The following is a 19,485-nucleotide window of genomic DNA, read 5'->3' as shown; positions in this document are numbered from 1 at the left end:
CACTGGCATTGAATGCCTGAAATTGAGAAAGGCGGAGGGGCAATGAAAGAGTCAGAGCTGCTCTCCTGTAGTAAGGAAAGGTGGTCTAAGTGAATGGGGGTGTCGAGAGATGTTCTCTCAGGATAGAGCAGCTGAGGGAGGGGCTTGCCAAATCAGTTTCTACTTTTATTTTTCTTATTTTTATTTTTTTATAACTGATCCCATTGTGTTCATTTTTTAAAATATTTATTTATTTACGTTATTTTATTTTGGCTGCGCTGGCTGTTAGTTGTGGCATGCGGGATCTTCGTCGCGGCATGTTTAGTTGTGGCATTTGAACTCTTGGTTGCAGCATGCATGTGGGATCTAGTTCCCCAATGAGAGACCGAACCCAGGCCCCCTGCATTGGGAGCGTGGACTCTTACCCACTGGACTGCCAGGGAAGCTCCCCAGTTTCTACTTTTAACCTTGGTCATGCACCCGTTCCTGCGACCTTTTATCCGGCCCTGTTCCTGTGCCCTGTGCGGTGCTAAGTCTCTACAGCTACCATCCCAGGGAATTCTGATGGCATCTTAGTCAACCTTGCTGCCTCTCTTTTTAAGGAAGGAAACGGAAGCTCAGAGGGGCAGCTATCCTCGTTCAGTGACACACTAAAGTCAGAGCAGAGGGTGGAAACCAGGCTTTTTGCCTCCCGAACCCTTGAGGAGGCTCCCACCTCAGCGGCACCAGAACATCCTTCTGTCCTGGTGGCTTAGTGGTCTGGAGCCCCAAGCCCAGTCCCTATCTTGGATTTAGGTGGGAAAAGGGGTAAACATTGTCAGCACAATTTTCTTTTTCTTTTAAAAGGCAATTAGATGAATAATTCCCCAGCCTGAAAATGTTAACACCTTTCATTTGGGTCTTTTTTTTTTTCTTAAGGTTTATTTTATTTTATTATTTATTTATTTATTTATTTATTTATTTACAGTGGCTGTGTTGGGTGTTTTTGTTTGATTTGTTTTGTTTTGGTAAACAGTACTGTTTTATTTTTTAAAACTTGACATGTACAGATGTCTGTTTAGAATAAATAAATTTTTTTGGAAAAGGAACTCAATATATCCAGGGCTTGAAAGAAATTAGAGAGTATTTTCACAATCATTCTGTACAGGTTTCTGTTGACTCAGCCACATCCTTCCCATTGCGGTTTTCAACTTCCTCTATGTTAAAATAAATGTTGCCCCTCCTAGCTACTTACAAAAGGATAATTTTAAAACTCTATTATGAAATTCTCAAACACACAACAGGATGGAGAATGATATAGTAATCCTCGTGTGCCCATCAGCCAGTTTCAATAACCATGAACATACTACACAATCTGAAAGCAAGAAAACCTAAAATTTATGACATCGTTGAGTTGACTCTAATTTTCAGAAATGAGTAGCTTCCTTTTCTCAAAAGAAATGCAAAATTCCAACATTCCTGGCTAAGGCTTTTTACGTATTCCATAACAATGATTTGCTGAAAAGTGAAAACCTTGTCATCCAACTTTTAGGACATAGTATATCAACCAGACTGAGTTTTCTTCTTCCTTTTTGATTTTTATTTATTTATTTTAGCCTTGCTGCCTGGCTTGCAGGATCTTAGTTCCCTGACCAGGGACCAAACCCAGGCCATGGAGGTGAAAGCACCAAGTCCTAACCACTGGATTGCCAGGAAATTCCCTCTTCTTCCATTTTTTAAAAAAAAAAATTTATTTATTTGTTTGTTTATTGGCTGCATTGGGTCTTTGTTGCTGTGTGGGCTTTCACTAGTTGTGATGAGCAGGAACCACTCTTCATTGCGGTGTGAGGGCTTCTCATTGCGGTGGCTTTTCTTGTTGTGAAGCATGGGCTCTAGGTGAGTGGGCTTCAGTAGTTGCAGCACATAGGCTCAATAGTTGTGGCTCTGTGGAGCCTGGGTGACAAGGATGTGTCGATGGAGGTGCACCAGTTGGAACAAGTGTGCCGTCTGGTGGGGGATGGCGGTAGTGTGGGAGGCTGTGGGTGGGGGGCCAAGGGGTGTATGGGAGCTCCACTTTCTGCTCAATTTTGCTGCAAACCTAAAACTGCTCTCACAAAGAGTCTATTAATTAAAGTTTAAAAACAAACATCTGAACAACATGAACTCACAGTCGAGCCCTAGAGCAAAGGAAGCACCTGCCTGACCCAGAAAATTACTTCGGATTCTGCTCACCATGCTGGCCTCCAGCAGCGGCTCCGTTCTGCTTCCTTTGGCCTCGATTGCAGATCCAAGACAGGTGTTCTATGCAAAGGTGAAAGGAAGGTGCTTTGTAGAGCCTCCGGAGGAAGAGAGTCCCCAGCAGGCTGGAGCCCTGAAATAAAAATGAAAACCCCAATCGCAACTGCTGGGCGTGTGGCTGGTGGCCCTCACGTGGCTCTCACGGAGCTGCAAGCCCGGTTCCTTGCAATGCTCTTTACCAGGGCTTCCCAACGCATCCTTTTGTCCACCTCAGAAGCATATGTTCTTTTTATTCTTTTTAACATTATTTATTTATTTATCTATTTATTTATCTATTTATTTATTTAGGTTGTGGCTGCAGGATCTTTATTTTCAGTTGCAGCATGCGGCTCTTATTTGCAGCATGCAGGATCTAGTTCCCAGAGCAGGGATCCAACCCAGGCCCCCTGCATTGGGAGTGCAGAGTCTTACCCACTGGACCTCCAGGGAAGTCCCAGAAACAAATGTTTTGGAAGCACAGTTCTGGACTACTGAGGCTGGAAGGAGGGCAGGGGTTATGACTTGGGCAGGGGGTCGCTGTGAGGTGCTCCAGGCAGACCACCTCTGTGTGCGTTTCTACACCCTGGGTGCACACCCCTCTCCTGTGGCAGTCACCTGTCCTTGTGACAAAATCCCTCAGAGCCCAAGCAGGACTATGGAGGCTTTCGATGACCAGGGCTGCCTCTACTCCAGGAAGCCACCGTCACCTCCCTCCTGGGCTCTGGGACGGTGCCTTTGGCCTCTTGCATCGTCCACCTGCCCCAGGTGCCCCTGCCGGGTGAACGTGCTCTCTTCCCTCCATGAATGTGCCTGACAAGCCTCTTTAGAGGTGTTGGGCTGCTAGGTCTGGGACCACCTGGTCCCTGCTCACACAGGGCTCCTGTCCTCCTCCCGGATCATTTTCTAACATCCTCTCTATCTGTGACGCTGGCATACCGCATCTGAGCTCCAGAACCCCTAAACTGTTCGTGACTCAGCTGGGAGAGGAGGAAAGATCTCATTCAACACAGTGGTTGGGATGATGGTGTAGTTGTGTCCACTAGGGGGTGGACGGACCTCATGAAAGTCCAGGGAGGTGTCAGAGGACCTGGCTGTGAAAGGGAAGGGTGCTTGGAGGAGGCAATGGAGAGGACCAGCAGGCAAGCCTGTATGTGGGAGTGGGCAGCTTCCTCCAGCCGTGGCCGTTGGCAGCACCTCTAGTCCTGGTGGGGCGGCTCTGACTCCCGCCTCTCCTGGTTCCCTTCTGTGCTCTGGCCACAGCAGCCCCTTTCTCTTCTGTGTGCACACACATGGGTCTCATTTACTTGTCTGCTTGTTTAGTGCTTGTTTCTCCTGCAAATATGCAAACCCCCTGACAGCAAGGACCCATGCACAGCCTCTCCAGTGGGGCAGGGAGTAGACTATGAACAGCTGAGGAATGATGACAAAAGTGAGCTGCCATAGAGAAATGTCTTCCACACTCTCGGGAGTTTGCAGTGACCCTCTTGACCAATGGGAAGCATCCTGTGGCCTCTGGCTTCCTGTGCTTTGACATTTGGGACCATTAGACCTCAGGGGCAGGGGAGCACCACCGGGAGCACCTCTCTGATCCTCAGTTTGGGTAGCTGCTTTCCCTCCTGCTATACTTTTCTCCTCTGGGCATACGTCTCTTTACTTGCTAATCGTCGCTCCCATTTCTGAAGATCAACAGGACTTAGGGTCCCCCGTGGCCCTGGGCTGTGATCTGCTGTAAACCGCTGTGTATTTGTTCACAGGGACACACCTGGCCTGAGGATCCCCAACACCCTGGATTCCTGATCCCACAGACCCACCCGGAGCTGAGCCTGGGGACCTGTGTGCTAACAGGCCCTGTCACTGAGAACCCCTGCCTGGGAGATCAGATCTCTTCCTACCGCATGCTGTGCCTTCTTCCTCCCAGCTAGAAATACTGGGAACCGAGATGATAAGTTGGTCCTCTCCAGGGTGGCAAATTGTCAGGCTGAGAACATTTCTTTGTAGACATTCCTGCCTTCCTCTGTTCCCACTCCCCCAAGCCTCCAGGCATCTCTCATCACTCATGTTTTCTCAGGCCCTGATGTGAGTCCCTCACTCCTCGCAGGAATGCTAAGTGAGTGACTCACCCTCTGGACCTCTCCAGGCTTCCCTGTTGTTAAAGGCAGAGGCTGCTGGGGTTGCAGACAATGAATAGGGGGGAGACAGTGGTGGGGGGGCATCAAGCATGATGGCTTGAGTCCAGCGGGAGGCGGAGGAAGGAGCTGAGCCCAACTGGGTCAGAATCCACCCGCTGCCGGGTGCACAGCCTGCAAAGTGCATTTCAGGCTGGGACCCAGGTGACTGCTGCAAGTTATTTACTCTCTTGAGGCCTCAGTTTGTTCTTGTCTGTGTCTCTCAGTAGTGCAAACACCCATCTTCCATCTAACCAGATTGGACAATTGGTCCCACTCTGCTATATTTCCTTTTTTTCAAATAAAGAGAAAATGCCCTACAAATACACCTGACCTTCCCTTTGGCCACCTTTGCCCAATCCCATCCTTCCTGCCTCCTCACCCCAGGGGCACCCATTATTATTAATCTGATGTGTCCCTTTTTTATACATTTATCTTTTGCATGTGTATCGATGGGCAATATGTATTGTTTCATACGGGCTTTAAGAACTTCATTAATGATATCATAGTGTGCATTTTTCTATAACTATGTTCCTATACAACTTTGTTTCTTACGATTTACCTTAGTGTGATGTGCCTATATCTGTCTCTATGGCTATGTCTATATGTTTACTTATGTCTCTCCATCATATGAACAGTCCAGGATTCATTGTTCTGCTCCTGACTGACGGACCTTTTGGTGACAAGGTTCAGTGTCTTGATCTGTAAAGTGGGAACACCTCTCTCATACACTGTGGAGTCTACGGGAGGGGACACAGGTGAGGGCACCTCACACGCCCCTTGACCACAGAATCTTCTTAAGACCTACAGGGAGTGGTTTTCCAGCCCGCAGGTTGAGTCCTGTTGCAGGACACACTGTGTCCAGTATCTTCCCCAATGTCCAGTGATAGCAGCCTTCCTGGTTGGCCCCATAAAAGGAGGGCTTATGGCCCAGGGAACAGGGTCAGCCCTGGGACCCCCTGGCTAAAACTGGAAGGAATTTTAGGCGTTCTTTAATCCAATTTCCTTCACAAGGCACCACCATGGGCTGTCCTTCCCTTCCTATCCCTACAAGGCAGCTCAATCTTATATTGGGTCAAAAATCTGTGTCCTGGTGAGTTCTATTTTTTTGCCGCAGTCCTGCCTGCAAAGCTCAGACAGGCTATCCCCCTCCTCGGTGAACCTCACCACATTGCACCTTAAAGGGCAGCAGCTATGTCCATCCTTACTCCTGTCTTTCATTCTCTAGGCTAACCTCCTATAATTTAAGAAGGAAATGCAGCCTTCCTGGGATGCATTCTGCCATCCCTTTGCCATCCTGGTCATTCTCTGAATGTGTTTCTGTTTCCAGTCTCAGATGAGAGATTGCTGGTGAGCTGAGTTTCTGCAAATATGTTTCAGACTGGAAAAAACACCAGAAATGAGTATGGGGTACCCACTGTGGATGCTCTGTTGCCTGAAGTATAGACAACTTTGTATGGAGAATCTGTTGTTTTTCCTGCAAAGGCCCCTCTTCTCAGCCACAACTTTTCTCAGAACTATCTCTTCCCCCAAATCACATGGAAAGTGCAGTTGGTATCCAGGCAGCTGTTTCTAAGAGGCATTACCTGCCTGTTGGCACAGTGAAGGGAACAGAGCCCTGCAAACTCTGAGAAGTGGCAAAGGCTTCCACACCCCTCCCTCCCAAGTCCCCTGATGTTCATTGCCAAGGACACCCATTCTTTATTTAGGAAATTGGCTCAGCCTTATGTAAATTGCCATACAAATGCAGTGTCAAGCTCTGCTTTCCAATTTGTTGGCCTTTTAGGTTGGAACTAAGAGATTCTGAGTTAAGAAGCAGATGCAAATTAGAGAGCTGCTGGCAGCCAGAGGGTTCCTTGCTAAGCAGGGAAAGTCCAAGGAGAGAGAGGGGGAAAACAAAGGAAGAAGCAAGTGACAGAGCTGTGACAGAGTAGAGATGAGGGAAGGAGAGAGTCCCAAGCAGCCAGAGCCCCTGCTTCCCATCCCCTCCTGGGGACCTGCTGTGTCCTGGACCTTGGAGACCATGAGCCACCCTGGATGCATAATGAGTCTCCCTCTGTGGGGGAGCCGCTGCCAGTTACTTTCTGTTTCTTGCAACCACAAGACTTGATGGATGCAAACTGGGATCCAAGCCGACTCTATGGCCAGAACCGACCACGTGACCCCCTGCTCCCTTGTCCCCTCTCCTTGTGGCCTCTATTCTAGAGTCTTTGAATGTCCACTGTTGTACTGTGTTTTTATCTTAAGCCACCCCTATTGCCTTGGAAGGCAGTCGGGCATGACCCTGGAGTCAGTGAAACACAGGCGCAGAGGGGAAACTCCCTGTTCAAAGGCTCAATCTGGACGTTGTTAGGGACCCATCCCACCACTTCACCTGGTCCGGAGAGAAGCAAGTCAGCCCCCACCTGGGAAACACCTGTGCTTGAGCTATTCTTGCAGGTGACGCAGCCAGGAGAATTGTAGAGCCCAAAGCCTCAGGAACCGTGCTGAGGTCTGGGTCAGCGAAGACATCAGCCACCCCTAGTTGCTGGAAAAAAACAGTCACCTAAGAAGGAAGTTCACTCGTTTCCCAGTGCCTCCTCTGGCCACCCAGTGTGTCAGCTTAGAGGCTTTTGATTTCAGGCAGTGCCAAGGAGCAGCTCTGCAGGGGAGGAGGTGGGGCACCTTGTTGTGGTCTAAGCTCAGCCACTTATTAGCTAGGTCAGCTTGGCCAGGGGAATCTTTAATTCTGTGTGTGTGTGTGTGTGTGTGTGTGTGTGTGTGTGTGCGCGCGCGCGTGCATGCACATAAGCTATCTCATAGAATTTTGAGAGGATAAAATTTTACAAAATGGATCAAAGAGTCTTTGCCAAGTAATAATAATGACAAAATGGCTACCATGTGCTGAAGAGGGAAGTGTGTTGACTGTCAGTGTTGGTGAGGATGTGGACAAAAGGGACCCCTCATACACTGTTGGTGGGAATGTAAAGGGGTGCAGTCGCCGTGGAAAACAGTATGGAAGTTTCTCAAAAACTAGAAAATATGAAAATACCATATGACCCAGCAATTCCACTCCTGGATATTTATTCCAAGAAAACAAACAAAAACAAAAGAACAAAAAACTCGTTCAAAAAGATACCTGCACCTCAATGTTCATAGCAGCATTATTTACAATTGCCAAGATATGGAAGCAACCTGAGTGTCCACCAACAGCTGAAAGGATGAAGAAGGTGTGGCATGTGTAGACAATGGAACACTGCACAGCCATAAAAAAGAGTGAAATTTTGCCATTTCCAAGAACACAGATGGACTTGGAGGGTATTAGGCTAAGTAAAAGAAGTCCGACAGAGAAAGACAAATACTGTATGATCTCACTTAGAGTCTAAAAAATGAAACAAACTAGTGAATATAACAAAAGAGAAACAGACTCACAGATATAGAAAACAAATGAGTAGTTGCCAGTGGGGAGGGAGGAGGACAGGCAATATGGGGAAGGAGTTTAAGGGGTACAAACTGCTGTATATAACATAAATAAGCTACCAGGATACATACAGCACAGGGAACATAGCCAATACTTTATAGCAACTATAAACAGAGTATAACCTTTAAAAATTGTAACTCACTATAGCGTACACCTGTATGTAATATAATATTATATGTCAACTATACTTAAATTTAAAGAAAAGTGTGTTAACTATGGTATTTGGTCCTTATAACACCCTGCAGTGCAGGTGCTCCCAGCCCTATTTCAGAGGTGAGCACAGTGAGGTTTTGCTCAGTAACTAGCTTGTCCCAGAAGCTCAGGTGATAAGAGCCGGAAGCTGACTCTGGGTCTTTTCTGGCTCCAGGGTCTATGAGACACACGATTCTCTTCTTCCAGGAGGCACCCTCACCCGGGAAGGCAGCAGGGTGCTGGTCACACAGGTGTGTATATGCACTCTAAACCCACTCAGAGCCAGTGTGGTTTTACAGCTCTGGCTGGGAGAGGGAATACTGCTGTTTGGATCTAGAGGCATCGGCAGCTGGCATGCAGCCCCAGGGAATGGCCTCACTCACACCACAGCAGATGGTTCTTTGTTTGGGGGAGACGTTGGAGGCCTTTGGGATTGAAAAGGTGAAGTCTCCAACTCAGGAGAAACTCCTGATCTCAAAGGAGAAAGGCAGAAAGAGGAGATGATTGCTTTGTCAAAGGAGACGAGAGGAATTTGGGTCTTTCCTGGGCAGCCCCGAGAGAGAGCTTAACAAGCGCGGAAAAACCGAGGGTAGTAGAGGGGCAAGGAAACACAGATCTTGATAGGAAGGCAGTGAGAGGTTCCTGAAGGTGGGGAGAGCTGAGAGAGGTGTTTATACTGGAAACTCCTGCTCTTCTGCAAATCACTTTCATTGTGCTCACACTTGGGTTAGTTTTGCTGATGACACGTTAGGTCAATGCTGGGCAGAGTGGAGCAAACAGATGAGGTGGTAGGACCCTGGTGAGACCGGCCGCTGAGCTTGGTGGGTGCAGGAAGCAGGCACCAGCGGTGACTTCCAGTATGAGTTACAGAAACCATGGGAGCTGTGCTGATGCTCTCAGTAGTTGGTATGGGGTGTGAGCCTTTTATATTTAAATATGAGAAACCTGGGTGACTCTATAAAGCTGAAGGCATGAGGATGCACAGGCACCTGACATCTGGCTTCTCAGCCCTTCATGAGGCATCACCTCTGCTTTCCAATTCCCCTCCTTTGTTTAATGCCACCTCCATAGCACAGCCAGAGGATGCTGGGTACCCGTCTGTGACTTTCCTGTTCCTGTGGTCCTATTCTTGCCCTGGGCAGGGTCTGGCATGCAGAGAAGGAGAATGTGAGCATCCCCGCATCCTCCTGGTTGGCCCAAACCCCAACCTCACTGGCTCTGCACGTTCAGGAGTCAATTGCCAAGCAACATGGCAGAATCAGCAGCCACCACTGGGACCAGACCAGCAACAGTCCCCGACAGACTTATTTTTCTCATGAACCCAACCCAGTGTTTTCAGAGGAAGCCCGAGGAGGGAACATTTCCCTGGCTGCGGGTGAGGACCAGAGCCAGCACTTGACACAGTGCAAGATGGCTGCTGTCAGCTGCAGCTTGGGGCTTGGTCGCTATGGAAACGGTTTCTGGATTGGAGCCCAGAGCATTTCCTTTGGCTTGACCACACCCCCAACTTCTCTTTATTCTGGATGGACATGGCCAAGTACTTTGGCAGGAGATCTTGACAGCTGGATGTGGAACTTATAAATTCTGGGAAGGAGAGTGGCAACGTAAGATGTTTTCTTGGTCCCTCTTAGGACACTACATTGTTCACTGACGAGTTCTCTTCTTCTGTGTCCTTCCAGCCTTGAGGGAGGATAGTTTGTAATGAGCACCTGAGGTGGACATCATCTCTGTTGTTTCCCAAATCCTCCTTCTGTGTGCTACATATTAGTCATGTGGCAGCCCCAGCACCTTGCCAGGCACTTTACATATGTTATGGTATTTCCTCTTCCCATAACCCTATGGAACAGACATTATATTCATCTACCTGTAAGGGAACTGGGTCTTTGGGTTTGCTTCACTTCAAAACTGATGGTCTTACCCACCGCCTTTACCTAAGCTTCATGGCTCAGCCAGAAAGCCTTTTCTAATAGAAAGCCAACCCCCACTCATCGCACCTAAGGGGTCCCCCTCCCCCAGCACTGTTTCCTGGATTCCTAGGTCTGTGCTTGTCTGAGGTAGGCTGAATAGTTCCCCCTGCCTGCACCCCCCACGTCCTCATCCTAATCCCTGAACCCTGTGACTATCTCACCCGACAAGGCAAAGGGACTTTGCAGGTGTGATTGAAAGAAAGGATCTTGAGCTCTGCAGATTATTCAGGACTATCTGGGTGGGCCCAGTGTCATTATAAGGGTCCTTCTAAGGGGGAGACAGGAGGGTGAGAATGAGAGGAAGCAGGTGTGAGCACAGAAGCTGAGGCTGGAGTGATGTGCTTTGACGATGAAGGAAGAGACCATGAACCGTGGAAAATGGGCACCTCTAGAAACTAGAAAAGACAAGGAAATGGATGCTCCCCAGGAGCCTCTAGAAAGAACACAGACCAGCTAACACCTTGATTTTAGGCCATAAGACCCATGTTGTGCTTCTGCCCTCCAGATCTGTAAGATAATAAAGTTGTATTGTTTTAAACTACCCAGTTTGTGGTAACCTGTTACTCAAGCAATAAGAAATTAATACAGTCCGTGTCATGATGTTTTACCCCTGCACTTACATCCACTTCCCCAACTGGGATGTAAGTTTCTGAAGCCTGGATCGACTTAGTTCTGTAGCTGTATTTTAAGCACTCACTCTATTTCTGAGCAGACTGTCTCTGTGGAAAGCAATGCAGGCATGAGTAAAACATCTCTCGGACCTCAAGAAAAGCACATCTAAAATTTGTGTCATTTTAGAGGTCCCAGCTCAAAACCTGGCCCAAAAAGAGATGGGTAGTAATTAGCTAATGTCTGAGGGTCCCCATCATACAAAGAAAACAACACACAAAAGAAAACACAATTAAACTGTCAGCTTCTGAAAGTGAAATTTAAGTAGGCATTCTCTGATTTTTAAATGAACAGTAGTTGAAGATAAACATTTCTTTAAACTTAAAGATGAAGAACCAGCAGAAGGGGAGGTACTGGGGCCCAGGGGATGTGAAGGAGGGAGAGAATTGGTGAGAGGCTGGAGGGAGGGACAAGGGGAAGGCATTGGGGCCAAGGGGGTGGGAGTTTCTGGAAAGAGCAGGGGCTTGGTAAACTGCTCTGAGCATATCTGCCTCTATGATGTACCGTCACTTCTCCCTGCCTTTGTGTTGCCAACTAAACACATTAGCCACTTTTCCAGAGGTTAAAATGGCCTTTATCCTTAGCCCTAAACCCTCACCTCTGAAAAGAATAGTGAAGAACAGGGACTGGGAACTGTTAGCACTACTGTTCCTTACACTGGGGTGTGGTCAGTCACCAGGGCATTGCTGAGGGCATCCTGCCAGGGGAGGGGATGGCCCTCTACCCAGATGATCAGCTACATCCCTTTAATGTGGAATCTCCAAGATCACCTGTATCAGAATTACCTGAACAAATATGAAGTTTCCTTAACCTGTCTTAGCCTCCTTGATTCTGATGTTATCTAAGCTTTGAGAACCACATGACTTTTCTGTTGGATGCAAGTTTTTCAAAATATTAGCAATCTTAGCAGGTTTATGAACTTAATTAGCCTGAAGTGTGTGGCGTTAGTACACCTGGGCTGGACCAATGAATTCTTATGGTTGATTTTCTTGTAAGATTTCTATAGAATTCAGAACAGTCTGGATAAAAGCTCTCTCTTAATTGCCCTCTAGTAACAATTCTTAGGAGTAACTGGACGTGCCTGGTGGTCCAGACTTTAAGATTCTATGCTTCCAATGCAGGGGGTGTGGGTTTGATCCCTGGTCAGGGAGCTAAGAACCGACATGCTGCCTGGCCAAAAACGAGCAAACAAAAAAACAAAACAAAACAAAAACCCAACGCCCCCCTCCACCATAGAACAAAAGTTCCAACAACAACCACACTTTATGGCATGTCGAGCAGACATCAGTTTCCCTAAATGAACATGTATTCTCCCACCTGTTAACTCAGGTCATCAGGGTACTGCTTCCTAGGACGATATGTGGCTCTTAGGAGCCCGACATTTGACACGTAGAGGATGCTGGACTTTGCCTGGAAAACTTTTGGCAATCAAAGTTATTCATAATAATAAAGCCACTCTTGGGACATGGTATTTTCTCACAATCTAAGCGATCGATCACCCATATGTCAGGAATTTGGTAATTTCTATAACATACGGAAGCAATGAAAACTCATCTTTCTGTCAGATTATCTGTGTGCTGTGCATTCCTGGCATGGTCTAAACTGTGACAAAACACTGGAAGTATTTAACTGTGGTGTAAAGATGAACACAGTGGATAATGTTGGCTATTAGGAGGCTGGTGGGTGTCTCAAGTTCATTTTCATGTGAAGGAAACCAGCTTGATCAGCTAGGTGTAGGCAGCTCCCCAGGACATGGGCTTCTAGAACACAGGCCCTGGGCTTGGGGGGGAAGGTGTGAATTACTCATGATCCAGCGAATGGCTAACTATGAATGGAAGACTTCTTAAACTGATGTTGAAAAGGGAAGGTCAGCAGGTAGCCCTTAACTCTTCCTGGATCACGGATCCAAATTGTGTGGAGCTGAAATCTAGAATTACCTGTGGCACATAGATACAATGGAATATTACTCAGCCATAAAAAGGAATGAAGCTGTTATTTGTAGTGAGGTGGATGGACCTAGAGTCTGTCATACAGAGTGAAGTAAGCCAGAAAGAGAAAAAAAATACCGTATGCTAACGCATATATATGGAATCTAAAAAAATGGTAGTGATGAACCCAGTGACAGGACAAGAATAAAGATGCAGATGTAAAGAATGGACTTGAGGACATGGGGTTGAGGCAGGGGCAGCAAAGGGGAAGCTGGGATGAAGTAAGAGAGTAGCACTGACATATATACACCACCAAATGTAAAATAGATCGCTAGTGGGAAGCTGCTGCATAACACAGGGAGATCAACTCGATGACTGGTGATGACCTAGAGGGGTGGAATAGGGAAGGTGGGAGGGAGTCGTCGGAGGGAAGGGATATGGGGATATATATATATAAATACAGCTGATTCACTTTCTCATACAGCAGAAACTGGCACAACAGTGTAAAGCAATTATATTCCAATAAAGAGTTTAAAAACTAAAATAAAATAAATTAAAAAAATAAAAATAAAAATTACTACTTTGAATATGCTCCTTGGAAGACCAAGTACATAAAACAGATAAAGCGGAGTGTATTCCCATTACAGGGAAAAGTTTGCAGGATGAGATGGTTGGAAGTAGGCAGGGTTCTGGAGGCAAACAGAACCACATTCAAGCCCCCACTCAGCCACTTAGTTATTACCGTCGTGCCACTGGGCAATTGTGTCCGCTGTACTGCAGCTCGAAAATGGGCCAATAAAACTCACCTCCTAGAATTGTGGTGTTTTGAGACACCATGTGTGACATGCCAGCCCCATGTTGGTCCTCGTTAAATGGAGGGGACAGTGGTAATCTTCATCGTGGCCGTCATCCTTCCGTCTGACCCCATAGATCTGTGCCTAATTTTAGGGCTGTGTTGATTGCATACCATGTGTCCTGCATCCTTAGTTTTGCCAGGAGGGAGATGGGAAATGTCTTATTGACCTTTGTGACCTCATTCCTGCCCACAGCTGCCTGGCGCCTATTGACTTGTAAGTGATAGGTGCTGGGTTAGGTTAGGGCTGAATGAGTTGAAGTATAAGCTTTAGATCTTGACAGGGGTGGGGATTTGGGGTTCTAACCCTTGAGCAGACCATAACTAAGTGGCAAGACCTGAGAAGAGTCCGCGGAGCCTGTGATGAGCACCTGTTTACCTGTAACTAAGATGCACGGTGGCTCTTTGATGTGTGTGGGCGCCAAAGTCAGAGCTCCGAGCGTTGTGACATCTCAGGAACCTGTCTGGATTCCTTTTCTTTTTCTAACAGATTTTGCTGGAGACACCTTTGAGGCATTCTTGTACCAGGCTTTGGACTTGATTTTAATGGCCAAGGGGACAGCTAGAGGCTCTTTGTAATCATAGTGCTCTTGGGTTCCCATGGGGATGGCAAGTGCTTCTGACTATGAGAAGAGCAAGTACCAGGTAGTGGTTAAGCAGGCAGCCTGGAAAGCCTTTAGACCTGGGGTTGAATCCAAGCACTGTCACTTATTATTTGTGATAACAGGCTACACACTTAACTTTCCCAAGCCTCAGTTTCCTCATCTGTAAAAGGGTGTGTGATAACATTGGTACCTGTCTCATAAGCTCTGGGAGGATAAAGGAAATACTACAGCACAGTGCAAGGAACCTAGTAAAGCTTCTCGCTGTCATTGTTGTCTGGTCGTCCAGAGCGGTTTGGGTGCCCTCCTTTGAGCGACCTTGAGTGCAGAACTTGAATTCACTGCTCTGTTTCCTGTACTTTGGGCCTCTGCTCATAATGGTTGGTTAGATGAGAACATCAATCTCTAAAGCTCAGACTCTTCTGAGAATTGGATGAAAGCCATGGACTCTATACCTAGGAAGATGCACACACCTCTGTCCTTTAAAAGTTCATGGGGGAGAGAAAAGATGGCGGCGAAGTAGAGAGACGTGGAGTGCATCCCTCTCCACAGATGCATTGGGAATGCACGGAAGGACGCAGTCATTCCCACAGAGAACCAGCTGAACACCAGCAGACGGCCTCGGACACCAGAAAGGGCTGCGGGAGCCCGACATAGCCGGTAGGGAGGCATCTACGAGGGCTCAAAGAGGGTGAAGCGGCGGAGCTGTGGCAGACGGGAGGGAGTGAGAAACATACGGAGGGTCCGCAGCGCAGCTCAGCGTTCCCGGACCGAGACGCCGATCCGCGGCTGAACGGAGGGTCCAGAAGCGGGAGCGTGGGAACCGGAGAGCTGGTTCAGGGGGAGAAATATTGTTGCCGGTAGGGTGACGGACCGAGAGGACAGGAGGGAGGAGGTCCGCGGAGAGGAGTGCCCGTCCCTGAGAGCTGCCCGGCCATGATGGCGGCTGCAGGCTGCAGGCTCCCGGGCGGGGGGGAGGAGCCACGCGCGTAGCCTCTCCCTCTCTTTCGGCGCCTCTGCAACAGGCAGTGGAGAGACGCCCTGCGGGCCACCTAAGGCCCTCAGGGATAACAAGCACCCTCAGGCACTCGGGCGGGGCTAGATTAAAACTCCTTGCAACGCCAGCAGCAGGGAGGCTGCCGAGAGAAAAAAAAAACCAGCATCAAAAAGAAAAAACCCCGAGAGAGGCCCAACTCTAAGACTTTCTGTGTACGCCTGAGCCACCAGTGCCCTCTGCAACAGGCACCTCCAAGCCTGACTGAAACAACAGTGCGCCACTGCTCACTCACTCCCAGGAGAAGGAGCCACTGCTGTACCCTCTCCCTCCCCACACACCGAGGCTTACAGACGAACAATAAAGGAACCTCTGCTGGTCACAGAATAATGCAAAAAAAAAAAAAAAAAACCCAAGGCAAGGAGAAGGACACTTACAGCTGAGACGCTAAGGAAACAGAAATAGTAGTATCAATACCTATTGAACTGGTCCATTCTGGGATCAGTTCTGGATTTTTTTTTTTTCTTTCTCTCTCTCTCTCTTTTTTTTTTGATTTATTAAATACGATCTTAGCCCTAAGGGATCTACAAGTTTTATAACATAATTTTTTAATGATATTTTTTATTCTTTTTTTTTTTTTTTTTTTTTGCCTTTTTATATACTTCTATATCTAGCTAAGTTTTTGGTAGTACGGACAAAATATCTCTCATACTTTCCTTTCATCCCTATCTTTTATACACTTCTATTCCTTTCTTTTTCTTTGCATATTTCCAACCACATTACGCTCTTCTGTTCCCCTTTCTTCCAGCCATTTTAAGTTTATCTTAACATACTTATAAGCAACACTATCGGTCTGCTCAGACTCCTTGCTCTATTCTCCAGATGACACACTGCCTTGGTATTAATATTAGGCTTTTGTCTTTATCTTAGTTCTTAGTACAGTTGTCTAACTACATTCTGAGAATCTCCATTCTCTCTGGTGGTACTCCAGCTCAGTTCTATATTTGATCCTAGCTTACAAAATCTTCCTGGATTGATGTTTGTATGTGTAGGGTGTTATTTGTTGTTTGTTTGCTTTTGCTTTTGTCTCTGATTTGTTCTGTTTCAGTTGTCAATTTCTGCTGGGTTTCTCTTTGAATATCTGATAGCACACTGGGGTTCTGTCAGGTCTTTCTAGAGCCTTATGTCCGAATGGATTCAATAATTGTGTGTCTTATACATGTATGTGTTTCCTAGACTTAATATTCGTTTAATCCAATACTTGGACATTAGTCTGAGGCTTGGACAGTCTTCTATAAACACCTCTATCACCAGGACAAGCAACCCCAAAAGCTTGGACAACCATGAGGAAACAAAGAAACACCATGCAGGCAAAGGAGCAGGAAAAAAACCCACAAGACCAAATAAATGAGGAGGAAATAGGAAAAATGCCTGAAAAAGAATTTAGAGTAATGATAGTAAAAATGATACAAAATCTTAATAACAAAATAGAGAAAGTACAAGAAAGAGTTCATAAGAACTCAGAAAAACAAACAGCCATGGATAACAAAATAACTGAAATTAAAAATACTCTAGATGCTATAACCAGCAGAATGACTGAGGCAGAAGAACAAATAAGTGAGTTGGAAGATAGAATGGGGGAAATAACTGCCACAGAGCAGGAAAAAGAAAAAAAAATAAAAAGACTAGAAGACAGCCTCAGAGACCTCAGTGATAACCTTAAACGTACCAACATTCGAATTATAGGCATCCCAGAAGAAGAAGAAAACAAAAAAGGGTCTGAGAAAATATTTGAAGAGGTTATAGTGGAAAACTTCCCCAACATGGGAAAGGAAATAATGAACCAAGTCCAAGAAGCACAGAGAGTCCCATACAGAATAAACCCAAGGAGAAATACACCAAGACACATATTAATCAAACTAATGACAATTAAACACAAAGAAAAAATATTAAAAGCAGCAAGAGAAAAGCAACAAACAACATATAAGGGAAAACCCATCAGGATAACAGCTGACCTTTCTACAGAAATTCTGCAGGCCAGAAGGGAATGGCAGGATATACTGAAAGTCCTGAAAGAGAGAAACCTACTGCCAAGAATACTCTACCCAGCAAGAATCTCATTCAGATTTGAGGGAGAAATCAAAAGCTTTCCAGACAAGCAAAAGTTAAGAGAATTCAGCACCACCAAACCAGCCTTACAACAAGTGCTAAAGGAACTTCTCTAAGTAGGAAACACAAGAAAAGGAAAACACCTACAAATACAAACCCAAAACAATAAAGAAAATGGTAATTGGAACACACATGTCAATAATCACTTTAAATGTAAATGGATTAAATGCTCCAACCAAAAGACACACACTGGCTGAATGGATACAAACACAAGACCCTTCTATATGCTGCCTACAAGAAACCCACTTCAGACCAAGGGATACATATAGACTGAAAGTGAAGGGATGGAAAAAGATATTCCATGCAAATGGAAGTCAAAAGAAAGCTGGAGTAGCAATACTCATATCAGACAAATTAGACTTGAAAGTAAAGACTATTAAAAGAGACAAGGAAGGGCACTACATAATGATCAAGGGATCAATCCAAGAAGAACATATCACAATGGTAAATATCTATGCCCCCAATATAGGAGCACCTCAATATATAAGGCAAATGCTAACAGCTATAAAAGGGGACATCGACAGTAACACAATAATAGTGGGAGACTTGAACACCCCACTTACATCAATGGACAGATCATCCAAACAGAAAATAAATAAAGACACACAAGCTTTAAATGACACATTAGACCATCTCAACTTAATTGATATTTATAGGACATTCCATCCAAAAACGACAGACTACACTTTCTTCTCAAGTGCACACGGAACATTTTCCAGGATAGATCACATCTTGGGTCACAAATCAAACCTCAGCAAATTCAAGAAAATTGAAATCATATCAAGCATCTTCTCAGACCACAACGCCATGAGACTAGATATCAATTACAGGAAAAAAACTGTAAAAAATACAAACACATGGAGGCTAAACAATTCACTCTTAAACAACCAAGGAATCACTACAGAAATCAAAGAGGAAATCAAAAAATATCTAGAAACAAATGACAATGAAAACACAACAACCCAAAACCTATGGGACGCAGCAAAAGCAGTTCTAAGAGGGAAGTTTATAGCAATACAGTCCTACCTTAAGAAACAAGAAAATGATCGAATAAACAACCTAACCTTACACCTAAAACAACTAGAGAAAGAAGAACAAAGAAACCCCAAAGTGAGCAGAAGGAAAGAAATCATAAAGATCAGAGCAGAAATAAATGAAAAAGAAAGGAAAGAAACCATAAGAAAAATAAATAAAACTAAAAGCTGGTTCTTTGAGAAGATTAACAAAATTGATAAACCATTAGCCAGCCTCATCAAGAAAAAAAGGGAGAAGATGCAAATCAACAGAATTAGAAATGAAAAAGGAGAAGTCACAACGGACACCTCAGAAATACAAAACATCATGAGAGACTACTACAAGCAACTATATGCCAATCAATTGGATAACCTGGAAGAAATGGATACATTCTTAGAAAAATACAATCTTCCAAGACTGAACCAGGAAGAAATAGAAACCATGAACAGACCAATCACAAGTACAGAAATTGAGGCAGTGATTAAAAATCTCCCAACACACAAAAGCCCAGGACCAGATGGATTCACAGGCGAATTCTATCAAACATTTCGAGAAGAGTTAACACCTATCCTTCTCAAACTCTTCCAAAATATTGCAGAAGGCGGAGCACTCCCAAACTCATTCTACGAGGCTACCATCACCCTGATACCAAAACCAGGCAAAGATGTCACAAAAAAAGAAAACTAGAGACCAATATCACTGATGAATATAGATGCAAAAATCCTCAACAAAGTACTAGCTAACAGACTGCAACAGCACATTAAAAAAATCATACACCATGATCAAGTGGGGTTTATCCCTGGGATGCAAGGATTCTTCAATATACGCAAATCAATCAACGTAATACATCATATCAACAAATTGAAGGATAAAAACCATATGATCATCTCAATAGATGCAGAAAAAGCTTTTGACAAAGTTCAACATCCATTTATGATAAAAACTCTCTGGAAAGTGGGCATAGAAGGAAATTAGCTCAACATAATAAAAGCCATATATGACAAACCAAAAGCCAACATTGTTCTCAATGGAGAAAAACTGGAAGAATTCCCTCTAAGAACAGGAACAAGACAAGGGTGTCCACTCTCACCACTGTTATTCAACATAGTTTTGGAAGTGTTAGCCACAGCAATCAGAGAAGAAAAAGAAATCAAAGGAATCCAAATTGGAAAAGAAGAAGTAAAATTGTCACTCTTTGCAGATGACATGATATTATATATAGAAAGCCCTAAAGACT

The 19,485-nt window shown here is 45.4% G+C and overlaps 1 protein-coding gene across 1 annotated transcript in view; it reads left to right on the top strand.

Annotated features, from left to right (window-relative positions):
* Positions 1 to 19,485, top strand: part of LOC130854176 (deleted in malignant brain tumors 1 protein-like) — a 197,203-nt gene that overhangs the window by 28,920 nt on the left and 148,798 nt on the right. Inside the window, 1 exon segment of the mRNA XM_057736939.1 lies at positions 14,329 to 14,337. Coding sequence (XP_057592922.1) covers positions 14,329 to 14,337 — 9 coding nt within the window.

This window comes from Hippopotamus amphibius, chromosome 5 (assembly GCF_030028045.1).
Source record: "Hippopotamus amphibius kiboko isolate mHipAmp2 chromosome 5, mHipAmp2.hap2, whole genome shotgun sequence".
Lineage (NCBI taxonomy): Eukaryota > Metazoa > Chordata > Mammalia > Artiodactyla > Hippopotamidae > Hippopotamus > Hippopotamus amphibius.
The sequence above is the reverse complement of the archived record's forward strand: the minus strand, read 5'-3'. Positions and strand labels throughout refer to the sequence as shown.